General features: G+C 40.3%; 1 protein-coding gene across 4 annotated transcripts in view; it reads right to left on the bottom strand.

The window, feature by feature from the left end:
* Positions 1–23: 23 nt before the first annotated feature.
* LOC148408493 (glutamate receptor 3) overlaps positions 24–19,797 on the bottom strand; it is a 54,601-nt gene continuing 34,827 nt past the window's right edge. The window contains exons 10-16 of one of the 4 annotated variants that reach the window (XM_088440370.1): positions 17,850–18,056; positions 14,134–14,507; positions 13,281–13,479; positions 9,150–9,397; positions 4,418–4,532; positions 3,019–3,267; positions 24–2,916 (exon numbers count right to left, since the gene is read on the bottom strand). In XM_088440370.1, the coding sequence (XP_088296496.1) occupies positions 3,022–3,267; positions 4,418–4,532; positions 9,150–9,397; positions 13,281–13,479; positions 14,134–14,507; positions 17,850–18,056 (1,389 nt within the window). In that variant the 3' untranslated portion in view covers positions 24–2,916; positions 3,019–3,021. Of the gene's footprint in view, positions 2,917–3,018; positions 3,268–4,417; positions 4,533–7,494; positions 7,610–9,149; positions 9,398–13,280; positions 13,480–14,133; positions 14,508–17,849; positions 18,057–19,797 lie in introns of those variants that run through there. The other 3 variants (XM_088440369.1, XR_015868541.1, XM_088440371.1) reach the window with 3 other exon arrangements.

The following is a 19,797-nucleotide window of genomic DNA, read 5'->3' as shown; positions in this document are numbered from 1 at the left end:
GCGCTCAACAAAGGAACAAAAGGTGAATACAAACAAGCTTTTATTAAGGAACTGTAGTAAAATGCTTTATGATTTCGCCTTCATGCATGCAACTCTCGCATTTACGGTACAAATGATTCAAAACATATTCAGCTAAATACCGTAATTCCCCAAATAACGCACTATTTTTCCCCCCCCAAAATAATTGATGGTTGAAAGTATGGGTGCGTTATATAAATATATCTGCCACAAAACAGCAGCTCGTGTTAGCTGAGCTTGTTAACGGCGTTATTTTCAATAAAAGAAGTGAGCAGACTGAACCAACGTCCGAGTCCATCCTGGTTCACACACAGGAATATTACTAAAACCGAGAGGATCGTGTTAAACTTACGTCTCCAGCTGGTTCAAGAGAACACGGAAAGGTCTTCCATTTGACTCGTTTATTAATTGCGGGTATTTTTCACGAGGAAAAGGGAAAACTGCTTGGAGCAGGTTACGCTCGCACTGCGTTCATGACCGATCGCAATGCAGGAAGTCTTTTAACGCCTTATTTAACCTTCAACAGATAATTACGGATATGAACACAAGAAAATATGAAGAGTTTACAATTACATTTATTTTGTTTTTCTACAGTTATTGTTGCCAAAGTGTTGGTGCTTCTTAGAGGTACACAGTAACAGAAAATCCCAGGATTTGACCCTAAATTTAAGGGCGTGTCATATTTGGGGAATTACGGTAGCACGGGGCATTTGCTTGGATCCCGTTTAGTGTATTTTTTTTTTTCATGACCAAACATGAATGACTTGTCTTATCTTTTTTTTTTTTCTTTTTCAAGTTTGTCCAAAATTCATCAAAACGTCTCATGACCTCCGCCGCCCTTTCGCATTCACACATGAACAGCGTGTACAAAGTGTAAACGGTAAGCCCAGTTAAGCATTTATAATATCACGTCTCAAATTCTCTTAAAAGTACAATATGGCACTACGTGATACAAAAAAGAAGTGGCAGTTGTAGCAAACGCAGCTAAAAGCAGTCTTTGCTTCCCGTTCGCTTACGTATTTTCTTCACTAGGCTGAAAATGACGAGACAGAATCATTTTTTTAATATAGACAAAAATAAAGCTTAAACCTTAATCGACGCGCGTCTAAAATAGCATGACACTGAAAAGTCTTAGCGTAAAACAAGAGAATGACTTCACCAAATATATCAATTATACAACGTAAAGTTTCATCACAGCATGTCAAAAACCGGGGTCACCAACACGGTACCCTGAGGGACTATTTGAATAGCGGTGATTTCCTTGGGATGTTGTCGTTTGAAAAAGATACAGAAATTGTCCCATTTAACATCAGTGATCACAGAGACGAATATAATTGATTAAAAACACTTAATTTATTTATTAAAGGTAAGTCCAGAAATTCAATCCAAGGTACTTATTTATAAATGAATTAAGCACTAAAATAAGTTCAAGTAAGCTCAAGTCATTACTTGATGTGCTGAACTAATTGATTCGGTCATTTTTGCACCGTACCTAAAGTAATTGTCACTTTTTTAGTACCTAAACTAATCAATTATTTTAGTAACTAAACACTTCCTTTAGGTGCAAATGTTTTAAAATAATCAATCTCTAATCTCTGTAAATGATTCAGCACTTAAGTAATCATGTACTGATGTAATTGATTCTCTAAACTAATTGATTTAGTCATTTTACCTTAAGTAATTGATTACTTTTAGTACTTTGGAACGTAAAGTAGTTAAATACTAGACCCTAAATTGAAAGAGCAAATCTGATTGGTGTATATTAAATAAATGAATAATATAGGATAAAACATACTTTCGTGCTATCTTAAGCACTTAATGTATGTAATTACCTTGGTACATAATTACCTAATAAATAAGTACCTGGAATTGACTTAACCCTTGTGGCGTTACGTGACAAATTATGGAAATTCCTTTTATTTTTTAGATCATAAAAGAATCAATAGGAAAAAAAACACTAGGGAGCTGAAATTTCCAGCAGATGATTAAAACACGGAACATCTCAAAATGCAACAATTCTGACTTTTCTATGTGATTGCGGCTGGACGAGCGAGATTTTGTATGCTCAAATAATCAATGTCCAAATTTTGGACCATATGAAACCATTATAATTACAATTTTTAAGATGCGTTAAAATAGGATTTAATACATTGATGTTTCTGCAATTTTTGCAACATTCCGTTGAGCGGCGTTCAAACTATGTCAGCAAACAGAAAATTCTTTGTTGACTTGTGTTTCACCTCAAGACAGTAGGTGGTGGTAGAGACCAATTCATGGCTATGGCTTAAAGTGTCACCATCACTTCACAGGCTACAAAGACCGATCATGCCATTTTCAATATTTTTTAGCGTTAATAAATTTAACCTGCATAATGGATAGAACTGATGCCACTGAACAATTTGAGTGGTTGAAGAAAAAAAAATATTACGCCTTTAAAAGCATTTACAAAATTAGGAAAAAATGCAACGTGTGTAGTTTGCAAAGTGTGTGCACGAGGGTTAAAGACGTAAAAATATGTCTTTGGGATGGAATGCACAGACTTTTAAAGACGTAAAACTCCGTCTTTGGGACTGGATGAGTTACAGTACCAAGTGTTGGATTGGTGCCTCCTGCTGCGAAGAATTGGGGATGTTTTCCATTCCGTATCTTGTATTCATGTCAAATATGAAAGTGAATATTCTGGCGTTAAATTTCAAGTGAACGTCAATGGCGGCGACGCCGGCCGAATGCTCCGTAAGGCACTACGGCAGGAAAAAGAACCTCGGGAAGTCCTGCAAGTGTCACGGCCGCGTGTTATCGTGACGGGCCTCGCGAAACTCCTCCCACTTGTCCAGCTTGGCGGCCAGTTTGACGGCGGTCCTTCCCGTCCGGATGAGAATTCGACACCTTGAGTTTCCTCTGCGAAATGCAAAACATGTTCAAATTAGAATACGTTTCGTAAAAAAAAAAATATATATATATGTATATATGTATTTATACATATATTAGATGGACACATACCCTTTATATTTTGACACTCTCCGTCCCATACACATTGTAGCCTTCACGATACGTGGCAAAATTCTGGCTGTTGATCGGAGGGGCGGGCTTAAAATTTTGGGCGTTCTTGGCCAGTTTGAGTCTTTTGGTCTCCTGGCGAGACTTGTAGCAAAACTCTATGAGGGCCACGGTCATAGCCAGGCCCAGCCCCCCCACCAGAATATAGAAGACGCCTGCCACATTGCTCAGGCTTAGTGCACTCGTCTTGTCCTGGGGGAGGTAAAGACCACCGTTAAGGCTTTCGGGGAACCGGTGCCGTCAGGCTGCAAAATATTCCGACGGGAGAAGTAACAACTACTGGAAGAAGGTGAATGCAGAGAATCTTAATGGCTGCCGCTTTGTTCTAATGGGAAGGCGGTCGTGGTCGTACAGGTCTAAACCCTCCTTTGGCTAGACTCGTTTCCTACGTTTGCCATTTTGCTGCTATTAATTGCCGAACGATAATACTGAAAGCAATTTATGTGAGTTTGGCCGTTTGCGTTCCCTTATTGCTAGATTGCGGGGTGTCTAAACTTTTTCCACATGCCACAGGCAGAAAAAAAATCTTTATGATTTTTAGGATGTTCTTTTTTTTGTATTTGAAACTCAAAACAATAAAATTACCCCGTTGTCGGTATAAAGTGGAAAAAGTGTTACGCTAAAGTGTCGAAGATGATGAGGAAAAGTAGGATTTTTACTTCACACTTCTAACGTTTACTACCATTAAAAAAAACATCGTCTTTGAATAGCATCGCAGGCCGGCTCAAAATGTATTTTTCGCATATAAAGCGGGCCGCAAAATAAGGATGGCGGGCCACAAATGGCCCACGGGCCATGGTTTGGACACGCCTGCTATATCGTGATATATATTAGTACCTTATGACATGCGATTCTTACAACCATTAGCAGCAAGTTTGCTCCTTAAGACAAAATACGAGCTTATCGGCTTATTGCTCATGACGTTATCGGCACATTACCGGCAAGCTTCCGTTTTTCCGACCTAAACGCACCCCTACAGTCGGCGTTCGTTGGAACAGGTTCTCGCCGAGACAATCCCGCGGCCCTTAAAAGCGGGTCCGGACGTCAGCCGGGACAGTCGCGGAATCGCAAAACGCCGATAAATTCCGTTTGGACGGCGGCCCGGATGGTTAAATAGCAGCAGGATGGTTTGAGCCCAAACGTCGCTTGATGGCATGAGTTCCAGAAAGCCGCCGCGGTCATGCTGTCAAGCGGAAAGATCTTCTCCATGCATGAGCCATGATCGGGTTAAGTGCACGCGTGCGAGGTGAGGCGGATGTAGAAAATGTTTTGGAGATGCGAATATGAGGCCACAATGAGCTGTTTTTGGCAATCAGTACAAAAAAGACCTGCAGCGACTGACCTTACTTCCCGAGTCCTTGGTTCCGCATTCACCTTTATCGTACCACCATTTGTTTTTCAGCTTGTCTAAGATGCCTTGTTCACTGAGTTTCAATACTGCGAGGTTTACTGGAGTTCTTCACGTGGGAAATAACATAAATAACATTTGATTATGTTATTTTATGTTATTCAAACTTTTCTCAACTACTTGATAGTGTGCAAAGCGATGGCAAGTAGGGTGCTGGCCAACACATGACAGATAGCAAGCAAGACTCAAATCGAGAAATACGTGTCGGTACGCGGGTTACGTATGGGCGGAGCCTACGCGTGCCAGACCCTACCCGTATCGCTCGGAGTAATCGGCACGCGCTGACCGCCAGGCGGGCGTTTGGGGTTAGGCGCAATGACGTGCGCTTTCCAAGCCCCTCCGTTGCTGCGAACCGAGCGGATCGAACGGGAACCCTTTGTCGACCGAAGGAAGATTTTGGAGGCTTGGGGGTTGAAAATTGGGGGTCGATGGCTAAATTCTGTCCGGTTGTTGCGAAAATGTTTTTTTTAACACCTTGGTGTCTATTTTGACTGATTTGGGTCATTGGTAGTGAGATATCTAACAAAGAGCATTAAAAAAAACACTAGAAGGAAAAAAATTACCATAGTTTGTCTAAGCGGGTCGAAGTTAAAAAATGAATACGTTCAATTCCTAAACGCTTGCAAATGGGTATTATTTGATTGCAAAATTCATGATAAAGACCCATATGACCATTGATACCAAGTTAAGCTGCAAAAAATTACCATTAATAGGACATTTTTGGGTTTTTTTTCTAAGACAAAAGTCTATGGAAAATAAGCCTTTTAAAAAAAAAAAAAATACCATGCATAGTGTTTTTGGTTTTTTTTGGGCATGGCGGGGAAGAGAGGTGCACCATGTATGTGAACTTTATATATATATATTTTTTTTTTCAAAATAATATGAATAAAAAAATCATGAAGTGTGCGGTTTTATTTTGTTTTTTAAGGGTGTGGATGGAAAAAATGATGATTTTTTTTAAGAATTGTCCATTGTATATGAAGGTGTTTACGTCCATGTTTTGTCTACTTACCATCAGCAAAATGGTGCATTCATCCCAATGTTCAAATCTACATGCAAACACAACCAAAGGAGAAGATATCGATGCAGCGCAAAGTCTTCCTTTCTTGAGGCAGACCCGAGTTGGAATCCTGCTCTGTGCAGAGTGGGAATTGAACCACAAGCAGCCGATGCATCGCTTCGGTTTTAAAGCATTTGACCAGCTCTGTGTTTGACATTGTAAATGTGTACAATCAATTAAAAGCATCGATCTCCATTTCCTGCTTCAAATCCTAATGTGTGCTGACATTTTGTTTTTCAAAGCAGCGCAGAATGGGCGGAAAATCGAACCCGAGTCCTCAACTCAAAACAAATGTTTTGGACCGTTAGGCCACCCGGTCTTAACCTTTAGTGTTTCAAACGAGATATAGGAAAACTTTTTTGCTCTAAGTCTCGTTAAGTAATAAAACAACTGTGAAGTGTTGAGACATTTTTGCAAACGACCATATTTAGTAAAGTGTTGAAAAAATAGATCATGCATAAGAGGTCATAAAAACAAACATTATAGCAAGGCATTAAAAAAAGTAGTGTGCTTTTTTTTTAACACAGCCAAGTATAAAACGGTGTTTTTTTTTATACGACCATGCATAATTTTTTTTTTTTTCACTAGTGAACTAAAATGTATTGTAAGACTTTTTAACCGACCATTTTTGGTAAAGCGTTGCAATTTTTTTTTTTTTTGCTGAAAAAAAGGGTTACATTACACTGTCATTTTTTGCAGATTTTTTTTTTAATACATTTTAGGTTTTTTGCAAAAAAAAGCCTTACTATACACAGTAGTTTTGTTTCGTTTTTTGTTTTGTTTTTAGCAAATAAGAAGCCTTACTATACATGGTAATTTTTTTGTGAAAAAAAGTGTTTTATATTACCCTGTCTTTTTTTGCGAAAACAAAAATTATACACTGTAGATTTTGGGCGAAAAAAAGCCAAACATGGTCGTTTTTTATTTTTATTTTTTTTGCAATAAAAAGTCATACTATACGTGGTAATTTTTTGTGAAAAAAAAAAGGTTTACATTACCCTGTCATTTTTTGCGGAAAAAAAAGCCTTATTATACACTGAAGATTTTTGGAAAAAAAAAAAAAGCCTTACTATACATGGTCGTTTTTTGTGTGTGAAAAAAGCCTTACTGTACACTGTCATATTTTTTTTTTTTTTTTGCAAAAAAAAAGCCATACGATACGTAATTTTTGGTGAAAAAAAAAGCTTTACATTACCCTGTCATTTTTTGCGGAAAAAAAGCCTTATTATACACTGAAGATTTTTGGCAAAAAAAAAAAAAAAGACCTTACTATACATGGTCTTTTTTTGTGAAAAAAAAAGGTTACTATTCACTGTCAATTTTTGCAAAAAAATAAAACCCTTATTATAGACTCTGTGAATGTGTGTGTATGTATGTATGTATGTATGTATATATATATATATATATATATATATATATATATATATATATATATATATATATATATATATATATAAAAAAAAAGAAAACTATAGGAAACCAGAAGTGATGTGATGTGATGTTAGGGGCCCGCGGCGTTTCCCGCACGTGGAGCGACAGAAAGCGATGCCCGTTATTCATTTGTTTAGAATTCTCACGTTTGCCTGTGATGCTTCATCCCCTCAAGACAACGCTGTTCCCTGAGCCTACGCCACAGCGCCCACGCTTGGACGTTGCCTATCTTAACCTCGGCGAAGCGTTGGCGCGCGGTGAGAAAAAGCAGACGCCGGCAACTCTTGCCGTCTTTTCCTCGCCGCACGCCAAACAGCGACGCCCCAAACGTCCCCCCGTCTCGCCATCTCCAAACGAAGCGCGCTTCGTTAGCCGAGCAGAGGATTCCCGCTCGATCTCGGCGGCAGAAAACAAAGAGAAGCGAGAAGACTACTGATCTGGAGCGAGGCCGGAAAGGTGGGGTCAGCCTTGCCGATTACTCTCTTTTCGGACACCCGACTTTGGTGACATTGAGGCTGACCTTAGAGTCACCTCCCCCGCTGCCGCACTCTCCTTTGTCGTACCACCATTTGTTTTTCAATTTGTCCAAGAGGCCTTGCTCATTCAGTTTTAACACTGCCAGGTTAACAGCATTTCTTGAAACGATAAAACATAGCTTGTAAGAAAAGGAACAGGTCCGTGAGAAATCTAATAGTGGCAATAGTCAGAGTAGATCGTTAGGGGGGCGCGGAAGGGACAATTTGCACTCGCGTGGGAAGGTGGGAGGCACTTTTGACATCCATACTTAGAGAGGTGGCATGGAGAGTCGCACTCTTTGTACATACACCACTCACCAAACCTTCGGGACCTTGGGCTTTCGGGGGGCGGGTTTTGCATGAACCTCGGATGCCGCCGCGTCCTTTGCGACTTGGCTCGGTTTCGCTCTTGAAACATGAGTTGGCTTGCGGTACTTTTTGCGCAACTTGCCGTTCTTTAACAAGGGGCCGAGCAATTACAAACCGTTTTTCTGTGACCCTGCCGATGACGCTCTGAGGATAAAAGATTAATATTCGTTTCATTTATTCCTTTTTTTTTTTAACGGAAAAGGCTACTTGAATAGGTAAAGGTATGGTGACCCTGAAGTGAAAACACAAAACAAAACACAGAAAAAAAGGTAATTGCAAATAAAAAAACAATAAAAACAAGTGAGATGCACACAATAAAAAACAAGCAAGAAAAAAGTAGCAAATAAAAAAAAAGAGTATGACCGAAGAGGCACACAAGAAAAAAGAAGCAAACAAGGAAAAAAGAGCGTGAGAGAAAAAGTATGAAAAAAAACATGCAAGAAAGACAATCAAAAGAGCATGCAAGAAAAAAGTAGCAAACAGTAAAAAAAAGGATGAAAGAAGAGGCACACAAAAAAGAAGCAAACAATACAAAAACGCCACGAGAGAAAAAGTATGAAAAAACATGCAAGAAGAACCACAATAGAAAAGAGCATGCAAGAAAAACATAGAAAAACAATAAAAAAGCATGAAAAAAGGCACACAAGAAAAACGAAGCAAACAATAAAAAAGAGCACAGGAAAAAGCACAAAAAAATATACAGACGCAAGCAATATAAAAAGAGCATGCAAGAAAAAAGAAGCCCTTTTGTACTTTCGCTGTGAATGCGAATGAGAACAGCAAGTTATGCAAAAGTATTGAGACACCGCAGTGATACACACACTCAAAACGTAAAACACAACCTAGAAAGTGCATTTCAGGTTCATCTCAAAATGTCTCCCGAAAGCCCAATATCCCTCTCTCTTTTTTTTTTTTTTTTGTGAGTCGTATATCCGCGAAGTGTGCGGGATGGGGACGACCATATTCGATTAGCAGAGTGGACATTCGGCATGCTGCTCGGCATTCATCACCAGAAACGTTCTACTTGCAAATGCACACACTAAAAAAAATAACAAATAAAAAAATAAGATCATTCAGAAGTTAATTAGTGGGAGGATGAAGGGGGGACTAATCAAAAATGGAGGACGGTCAAAAGTGAGCAAGAAGAGGAAGGCGTGACAGAGGACGATTAGGTTGAAATGACTCGTTATTCCGATGCGGAGAACGTGAATGGAAAATTGAGAAGAGGTGACATCAGGGTGGGTGGAATATTATAACAACATGGAGCACATTGTTATATTATCCCACCCACCTTAATGCCGAGCCTTTGGGCGTGGCCACGCCGTAGCCTTTGGAATCCAGGTTGCCGCCCACTTTCATGGTGTCGCACGGCTTGCGCTGCTCTATGTACTCGTTCATGGTGGACTCCAGGAGAAAGGCGAACTTGCCCTTCGACTTTCGTACCCGGGAAACCCCGTCCGGTGTCGTCTTGGCGAACACTGACGGTTCCGCCGATTTCATGTACGACCACATTTTCTCGTAAACGGCGATTTTGGAGCGCTGCGTTTGGGGGAGGGAGACAAAAAACGGAGTTAGGTCATGCGCTGGCAAAAATTGGCGCAGGAACAAAATGACGCTTGCTTGTTTTGCTTTCGTGACATTTTCATGTCTTTTTACGCTTTTAATGTAAGGTGATATATACGAGAAATCAGTGAATCAACAAAGTTGTTCTTTTTCACGTTCGCATCGTACCGGAACTAGAACCACTTCCCGTTTCAGTGTTGACAAATCGTATGGAAATGAAATGAGGTGTCAAACCCATTTCAATCGTGGGCCAAATTGTCCCTCTAGTTTCTGTCTGAAAGCCATCAGGACATGTCAAAACCATTTAACCCCCGGGGCAAATTTTGACCCAACCTGAGCTTTTAGATGTTTTTGATTTGCAATATCAAAGGAAAAGCATCCAAAAAAAGAAACACGAGGAGTCTAAAATATTCCATAGATTGTCAAAACATGTCGACTTTCAATATGCCGTCCTGCCGTCACTTTTAAATGAGGTCGACAGGTACACCCTGCAGATGTCAAATTTAGCCCTTGTCAAGCTCATTTACTACCATTAAAAATTATATCTGTATATATATATATATATATATATATATATATATATATATATATATATATATATATATAAATTAATAAATAAACATATATATATATAAATATATAAATTAAAAAATAAATATATATATAATTTAAAAAAATATATATATATAAATAAAAAATAAATAAACATATATATATATATATATATATATATATATATATATATATATATATATATATATATATATATATATCCACACACACACACACACACTACTGGAACGATAGTAATAAGTCATAAACAATGCACTTTACAGTTTTGAATTTCTTGAAACGAAAGCAAGTCCAATTCTCGCTGGCGCAGTAAACAGGCCTTGAATTCAATGAACGCTCACATAATAGTACATCTCAAACGTCAATAGAAACACTCATTCCATGCACCGAACGGCGATAAATAGTCTGTGAGCCCATTGCAAAAAAAAAAAAAAAAAAAAAAAGAGTGGGAGTGGAAACGAGCTGCGCGTCATTCATCAAGTTTGTGTACAACAGCTCGGCAGTGGTGTGATTATTCCAAGCCAGTAGTGTATAACAGTTATCTGCCCCTTGTAATGCCGTTAATTAGTCCTGTTAGTTCAGCTTTGAAGCCAAGCGGAGAAACTGCGGGCCTTGTGCCACAAACTCCAGGTCAGACAATCTGGCGGCGCGGCTAGAGATAAATAACAATCGTGTTTCCACTCGGGAGTAACGGGAGGAAGTGACCTTGTCCTTGTCCGATCTCACCGGCACCTCACCACGCAAAGAGCGCTTGCTTTTTCCTGATTGAAAACAGCCAAAGTCATGTGACTTGAGATTGCGAAAAGAAAAAAAAAAGCGTCGAGTTGTCACATCGTGATCTCGTTTGTGAGAGGCCATTCATTTCAGACAAAAGTAGAGCTTTGGTAACGCTTTTTTTTTGGCATCCTGGCGCTCGGGGACCATGTTGAACCGAGTATTCGGAGATCCAAAAAGCTTGCTTCTACTAAGTAGGCTTTATTTTTTTTCATTGGTTTGCACTCAGTTAGCTGTGTTGCCCCGTGCGCCAACTTTTTGCCATCTCTCGGGTGAATTTCTCTGAATGATTTACTTTCTTTATTTGGGTATTATTATCATTTGTAAGTATCAAGCCTCCAAGCCTTGCGTGTTTAAAAAAAAGGGGCAATATATAGACCAAACGTGATGAATAATCGACATTTAAATACTGACCAAAATAATCGTGATTATTCAAGGACTCGTCCCAGCCCTAATCCAGACGCTTCCTTTGGACAAAAGAAGTGCTTTGACGGCATCCTTTGCGCCTATGTTAAGATTCACCACGGGGATATTTCCATCAAACAAGCGCTTGGGTAGCCGCCTCGGGGTATTTTGGTTTCAGGGTTGAGCGATGCCGCATTAAAGTGGGATAATGTGACCTTCTGCTGGAGTCGAGTGAAGAAGAAGCAGCGCCTCGGAGGAAAACTTTTCATTAGCTCTAAATGTCTCCAAGAGGCCGTTTGTCACCGCGCTGCTTACGGCACGAGCGCCATAACCGAAAGGCAGACAGGCAGAAAAATGGCCAAGCTCGGAATCTCCGCCGCATTTATTTTCCCGCCATAATGGGAAGCGCGGAGGGGACGTCATGAAATGATGAAGCTTTTTTTTTTTGTTTTTTTGGAAGGTTTTGTCTTCTCGGATGCTCTTTTGTATTCCGTGCGTATTTGGTGTCGAAAGAAAGAACGCAGGAGTCTGATGCATAAATAATTCATCGCAAAGGTAACAGATTGTGAGATATACCACGTGAATCATACTTGGCATATGCGCGGTTTTTAATCATGTGTTGTAAACATTTTTTATGTGAGAATAATCGCTGATGACAGCCGCGACTGCTGCCGAGACATTTATCTTTTTGGTATTACATTAAGATTCAAACTTGTCGGCAACCCTTTTTTTTTTTTTATTAATTCATTCAATGCCAGGCACGTTCTTGTACGCCTGTAAAAATGAGAGCGGCAGTTGACATTTTTTTTTTTTTTTGGTCCATCATTCGTCAGGCGCTGGTCTACTATTGCACTCATGGTAACTTATTTTTCTGTTTTAATATTTACACATCAAGTTAACACAATGTCTGTGGTTCCACAGTTACAATGCAATTGAAACACAACACGGTAATATAAGTGTAACACGTAAACAAATCCAGCTAAGGGGTTTAACCCTCGACAATAATACTTGTTGTTTAATGAAGGGGATGAGAGTGCAATTCGCAATCATGGCCACCGGATGGCATTATCATGCTTTACATGACACTCAATTGGTGGATGTCGGTTCTCATTTATAACTGCCTGCCCTGCAACTATAGAAGACGGTGTCATAAACATTTGTCTAAACTTCATCTGTCACATACACTACAAGTAAAGCAAAGTATTGCTGAGGTTGAATTTACCTATAGCTGCTTTTTTTTTTAAATCCAAATGTGCCAGTGTTTCAATGACTACATTTAAAAAAAATATTTTTCAATTGTTTTCAGTTGCAAAACTTGTCAAAATGCTGCAGAACCAAACAAGTTTCACCCTAATGAGAGCACAGTTTGTAAGCACTGTATGTTGGGAGATAGCATCGCAAGTTTAGGGCTAAATATAGACTCAGCTCAGAGTTGGGTTTCCATGGTGCTGTTTTGTGACAAGCTCGCACAACCTAACAAATCTACATCACTTTTGCTTTACCCAAAATAATGGGTGAGGTATTTTTTTTGTGCAGATACTTCAATGTTGCTCCATTATTATTATTTAAGCCTTTTGAAAAAAAAATCAACAGTTATTCCACGGGGCTTGAAATCACATTATACAAGAAGAATTGTTGTGAGCATTTAATTAAATCTAATGGTATTTGTGCCAGTATATATAGTATATATATCAAGTTATATAATTTTAAGTATTGTAAATGACACGATAGTTTTTTTTGTATTAATGTTATTCAAACACAGATATGTAGGAAAACTGTCCTCTTTTGAGTTATGTGGTTATAATTCGACCCCCAAACACGGAATCTTAAAATGAGGGGGAAAAAAAATCAACTCTTAGTTGAAATTGTTGAAATTTGACATGCTGTCGGTATGTGGGTGAAATTTCAGCTCCCTCGTGCCTTTTTTCAATGCTTTCCCTTTGATGTGAAATACGTTGGATGTCATTCTTGAGTAACAATCTGCAACGCCGAGCGCCGCTCTAGGGAGTTTGTATGTAGGAAACGTAACCTTAGATGTGAGGTCATCGATGAATACGATCGGATTGTTTTCCCGGACGCAAGCCGACACGCCGACAACGGCACTCACCCTAAAGAACTCCTTTGTGGAGCCTGAGTCTAAGGTTCCGTAGGCGATCTCCGTCTGTTTGGCCAGGTCCTCGGCGCTCTCGATGGGAGAAACCATCCTCTCCACGGTGAGGAAGGCGGCCAGGTTGGCCGTGTAGGAGGAGATGATGATGAGCGTGAAGAACCACCACACTCCTCCCACGATGCGGCCCGACAGCGACCTGGCGAGAGGAAGCAGAGCGGGTGCTGGACAACAGTTCCCATTTTTAATGGCAGTAAATGAGCCTGACATGGGCTTTGTATGCTTTTCCTTTGATATCACGCATCAAAAACATCATAAAGCCCGAGTGGGGTCAAAATTCCCCCCAGGGGGTAAATAGTGCTGCTGGAACTTTCTTCACTTTTTTAGTGGTCAGAAACATTCATCAGCGTTCCTTGAGAATCCTTGCGAAAGAGGTCAGGGGTGTCACATGAAGCCATGGATGGAGGACCCGACCCGGATGGCCAAAAAAAATCCAACGCGGTCACTTGGGTGACGCACCAAGTCGACGACCGTAAAATGGGACATGCAGCAAAAACGCGGTAGCCCTCCAAGAGTCACGAGGAATCGGGGGACTTTGCGATGAAATGAGCCCTGTGCATTTTACAGCCCTCAGCATGGTGAATATGAGTTATTTTGCGGACGCTGCTCGGGATCCGACAGATGCGCAAAGACGGGAGGGTGTGAGCGGGTTTAGTACGGCATGCCGTTAGTACTGGGGGCGGCGGCCAAAATAACCTATATGCACCATGGCGGGATGGAGATGCATGTTCAGGACTGGAAAATGCAAAGAGATGATGAGAGGCGGCGGCAGAGAGGGAAGGCGACAACCAACCTTGGCGAGATATCGCATCCTTGCTGCATGAAGGCACCCAGCGAGAACCACAGGCTATTAAAAATCCCAAAGTCGTTGGGCGGGTCGGGGGGGCTCTGAGGGTCTTTGGCCTCATCGTTCTCATCCAGATGCCACTCGTAAGGACTGAAGCGGCTCACCAAGAACAGCACCACGCTCACCCCGATATAGGCGAACACTATACACATCCAAATCTCATAGGCCAGCGGGTCCAGGAAGGAAAAAACGCCCGGCTTGGACTTTTGAGGCTTCTTTATCATAATGGAGATGCCCAAGCTCATAAAGGGCTTGGAGAAGTCTATCACTTCTTCTCGTACCAACGTTATAGTGAGAGGAGCCACTGCTATGTCAGCTCTCTGTGGAAGTGGGAACAGGCACAGTGCACGTTAGAGCAAACCGGAAGGCGTCGCCCCGAAGTCGCGCTCGGCTAATAAGCGGGCGTGGGGTGGCCCGTCGGGACCAGAGGTCCCCCGACGAACAACCGGGCCTCAAATATTGATGTGGAATTGATTCGCTTCATTCTTTATTTGTGCTGTTTGGCTTGATCGTTGTTTTTTGGCGCCGCCTCTGGCCGCTGTTGATATTGCATTTCGTAGTGAGGAAGGACGGCGTGGCTTCACAATGTCGGTGACACGCACGAAATCTGGCCCGCGGGTGTCTGTCAATCGCACTTTTATGATGATATGCCCAAAATGAGTTTGTTTGTTGATGCAGCAACTTGTGACTGTGCATGCTAGCTAATGTTAGCATTTCATGTAGTGCTGCCTTGTATGTGTTTAGCTCGTTAGCGTTTTCGTTGGTGCCAGCTATTTCCCTTTGGTTTGTTAGCATATGCAAAGGTTTTGCATCGATAAATACTCATCGTTTATTGACATGAATCGCATTTGTAATTCAGGTATGATAGGTTTATTCAACGGAATTTGTGTACGTTTTGAGGCGGCAGCCCCCCCGGTCCACGATAAAAATCTCAAGCGTTGACCGGTAAAAAGGTCGGGGACCCCTGGTCAGGACAACTGGATGATTCCCTGATGGGCCACGTTGCTATATCATCATACAAATGTACTACCTGCACAAAACTTTATATATTGTAAGCCTCTGACTGCATTTTTTTAACAAGATATTTAATGCCAAACTATGAATGCCATAACTGTGATTGAATACTACAACACATAAGGCATGTAGGGCTAAACGAGTTAAGGGAAAAAAAAATGTTTTCTGCCATTGATTCAATTTGTGATTTTCTAAAAAAAAATAAAAAAAATTGAAAAACATAATTTTGAGACTTATTACACTGCAAAAAGTCAATTTTGTGAGTGTATGAAAAGGCTTTTAATAACAAATATATTCTTGTTTTTTGTCACAAAAAAGGAAAAATATGTTGCGCAACAAAAAAAATCATAAGAAAAGAATGTTTAATTCAAGATATTAAAGCTAGCATTTCCTCATTAAGATTTCCTTGCTCAAAACATTAATTTTTCTTTCTCATATTTTCTGTGTTCCCCAACTGCGTTTCACATTAGCGTTAGCATACTTAGCGATTGCTCGTTCGCCTTTGATTTTTTTCTCATATTTTCAGTTTTACCCAACTGCGTTTCACATTAGCCTTAGCATACTTAGTGATTGCTCGTTCGCCTTCGATGAAGGCACTGCGTGTTAGTCGGGTAATTATATTTTTCATAATTCATGCCAATTTAGCTTAGAGCGTCGCCAAGCAGCTGAATACCATTTTGGCTAACGAAATGTTGCTAGCTTAACCATCAATCAGGGATTGCTCGTTCACCTTTAACTTTTTTCTCATATTTTCTGTTTTTCCCATCTGCGTTTCACATTAGCATTAGCATACTTAGCAATTGCTCGTTCGTCTTTGATTTTTCTTCTCATATTTTCAGTTTTTCCCAACTGCGTTTCACATTAGCGTTAGCATACTTAGCGATTGCTCGTTCTCCTTTGATGAAGGCACTGCGTGTTAATCGGGTAATTATATTTTTCATAATTCATGCCAAATTAGCTTAAAGCGTCGCCAAGCAGCTGAATACCATTTTGGCTAACGAAATGTTGCTAGCTTAACCATCAACCAGCGATTGCTCGTTCGCCTTTAATTTTTTTCTCATATTTTCTGTTTTTCCCAACTGCGTTTCACATTAGCATTAGCATCCTTAGCGATTGCTCGTTCTCCTTTAATGAAGGCACTGCGTGTTAGTAGGGTAATTATATTTTTCATAATTCATGCCAAATTAGCTTACAGCGTCGCCAAGCAGCTGAATACCATTTTGGCTAACGAAATGTTGCTAGCTTAACCATCTTGGTTCAATCTGCTGGTACTGTTATCTACTGTTTTTTTTCGTGCATTTCATGTATTTATACTTGTTTAAATAAACACCGATTGCGATCAAGTAAGCACATTTAATTTCGTTAAGTCCAAGCGATGTTGGGATTTTCGATTGATCCGCTAACGTGTTTAAAATCTCCAATAATATGTGCAGTGAGCCTTCTGAAAATGGGCTGAAAATGAGTCACAATTGGGCCTTGCATATAAGCAAAGATGCACGGATGACTTTTACGTCAAATGGTGCATAAAGCTGAAATGCGGGAGCTTCGAACATTCTGCAAAAGCAAGAGAAAATCTTCTCTCTGGCTAAGATGAGTCACCAGCATTTGTGTTGGTTGCCTTTGTCTCGATCCGACTCGGCATTATGAATCAAGTAAGAGGGTTGGAAGACAGGGGTGGCGAAGCTTATGTGGGCGGTCCTTGAAATGTGAATCAGCCTAGAGATTCACCTCGACACCGATCCCTTCCAATCGCACTTATGCTTTTCTACACAACGCGGGCGGAGGAAGCTATACAAAAGCATTCACATGCTTGTTTGACCCTTGTGCACATATTTCGCAAAGTACACACATAGCATTTTATTCCAGAATTTTGGAAACGCTTTTTAGTCAAATTCTTTGAATTAATTAAAGTTATTTAAAAGTTAATTAAAGTTATTTAGGAATATTTTTTTACCTTCAACCACTCAAATTGTTCAGCGGCATCAGTTATAGCCATACATGTGTAGAATAAATTTATTAACGCCCACAAAAAAATATATAAATGGTATTGTTTGTCTTTGTAGCTTGTGAAGTAATTATGACACTTTAAGACTCTACCGCCACCTAGTGTCTTGAGGTGAGACACGAGTCAACAAAGAAATTTTTGTTTGCTGACATAGTTTGACCGCCGCCCAATGGAATGCTGTAAAAATGGCAAGAAAATCAATGTAATAAATCTTATTAAATTCCACCTCAAAATTGTAATTACAATGGTTTTACATGGTCCAAATTTTGGACAATTATTATTTTTGTATACAAAATCTTGGATGTGCAGTCGCAATCACATAGAAATGTCATAATCGTCGCATTATGAAATTTTACATATTTTAATCACCTGCTGGAAATTTCAGCTCCCCAGTCTTATTTTTCCTCATATTTTCTGATATCATAAAAAAAAAAAATTAAATGAATTTCTATCATTAGTAACATAATGCCACAAGGGTTAAAGTAATTATGCCAGCCTAATGTTGTACTTAATAAATCGCAGGGCTCAAATTGTGAGAAAAAAGTTTTGTGGCTTCTCGTCCGAAAAATAAGGTACATAAAAATGTCAAATTTTCTGAGAATCTCAGGCGTCAAAACAAAGAGTACACAAAAGTATAACTTACCCCATAAACCAGTTCACCCACCATCCCGTTCCACGTCTTGGTCTCCGGATCTCTGGCTCCGTATTTCCCATCGGGAACTACCGACAGCTTATATTTGATCCCCACGTGCTTTGCGATTTCGGACGCTAAATCGACACAGTAGCCTTCGTATCTGTCATTCCCGTCCATCTGCATATAGTTTTTCTTGTACATCACGTATGGCGCTTCCTGTTAATCAGACACAGTTTGAGATGATGGAACGGGCATCGCATGGTTGGACCTCAGCGGTCACACACGGGCATGCACGCATGCTGCGGGGTGGGTGCGAGCAGAAGTGAGAAACACACTGTGGGCCAGCTTTCAGCCACGCAAAGAGGAGGTGAGGGGGAGGGGCAACACAAAATAAAGCGGGCCGCCGCTGCAGTGAACAGGCCAAGTGGGCCAGCAGAAAAAGTAGCGCAGGAAGCAGGACATCGGGGCGCCCTCGCACTAAAGCTATACTTTTCTTGGGAGGGGGTGGGGTGGGGGAGGGGGCAGGGGTTGGATTGCATAGGACATGAGGGGGGCGGGGCAAGCCGAACAGAGCACTCGTCCGCTTCGTAAAGTAAACGTCAGTGACAGAATGGACGTTGCAGACACTCGGGTGCCAATTTCAAAATAGACCTTCCGCTATGGCTTTTGCTATTTATTGTCTTTTGGTGTTTAACCCTCCCGTTACCTTGTGGGTCAAACTGACCCGTGTTAAAGTTGAAAGCGTTTCTAAACCCGGGTCAAAATGACTCAAGAATATTATTGCTCTTTCTGAAAGGGACAAAAAGGACTCTCGAGCTTTAATAGTCAGCAGGACTATAAACGATATAAGTTTCCGAAGCTTTTTAGATAGTTACGTATGGCCCCGGGTCAAATTGACCCAGGATGTTATTACTATTCTAGAGAAACAAATGTAACAAACAGGTATAAATTAGGTATTGCCTTACTTTGTGAGTGTTTTTCCAATTAAAAAAATAAAGAAACTTTTGACACTTTTGAATAAATGCGGGTCATATTGACCCAGAGAAAAAAAAACACAGGTAAAAATGACTCGAATATATCCTTGCTGTTTCAGAGGGAGAAACAAAGGAATCTCAAGTTTTGTTAGTTCGTTGGATTATACACAAATTAAGCTTCTGAAGCTTTTGGACGATCGTGCATGACACAGGGTCAAATTGACCCGGGAGGATATTACTATTCCAGAGAAAGAAAGGTAACACACAGATATTAATGAATTATTGTCTTTGTTACCTTGTGAGTGTGTTTCCATTAAAAAACAGAAAAAACAGAGTTGTTGACACTTATGTATAAATGCACACATTTCTGGGTCATATTGACCCAGAGGCATTTTTACTTCATTAAATGACAGTTACATAAAAATAAATACTTTGACGATTTTGCCCTTTATTAACATGGTCGTTATGTCTGTTTGCAACAACTTAGTACGTAGTTTTTTCTTTTCGTGATTGCCCTGAATGAGTATTTCGTCACCTAATACGAATACTACAAGGGCATACTCAATAATACTAAAATTGACCCGGATTGTGTCAGAAAATGAAATTTAACATGGAAAATCCGATTGGATCGGTCAAATCTCATTGGATGAGATTGAAATGACAGTTATTTTAGGAAATGGAGTTTTATGTCATGTTTTATCTCCAATTCTGCCGATATTTTCCGGCGGGACGTCGGACAGAAGCGTAACATATGAGACGACTGCGATAAAAATAGTAAGAATGACAAAAACAGACTAGAAAAGAACGCGCTGAGGGTTGACAGTGCGACCTTTCGAGACGGTGTTCTGAATTTGCCTAGGATGCAAACATAGTAGACAAAGTCAGAAGGAGGACGGGCCCTGATTTTAAATGTAAGATAAGGCGTACCTTATTTTACATTTAAAGAGGCCCGACGATGCCACACTCGACCTTAAACCAGAGCG

The sequence above is a fragment of the Hippichthys cyanospilos genome, chromosome 18 (genome assembly GCF_059441005.1).
Source record: "Hippichthys cyanospilos isolate Australia breed blue-spotted pipefish chromosome 18, RoL_Hcya_1.0, whole genome shotgun sequence".
Classification (NCBI taxonomy): Eukaryota; Metazoa; Chordata; class Actinopteri; order Syngnathiformes; family Syngnathidae; genus Hippichthys; species Hippichthys cyanospilos.
This window is presented reverse-complemented; position numbering and strand designations above follow the sequence as displayed.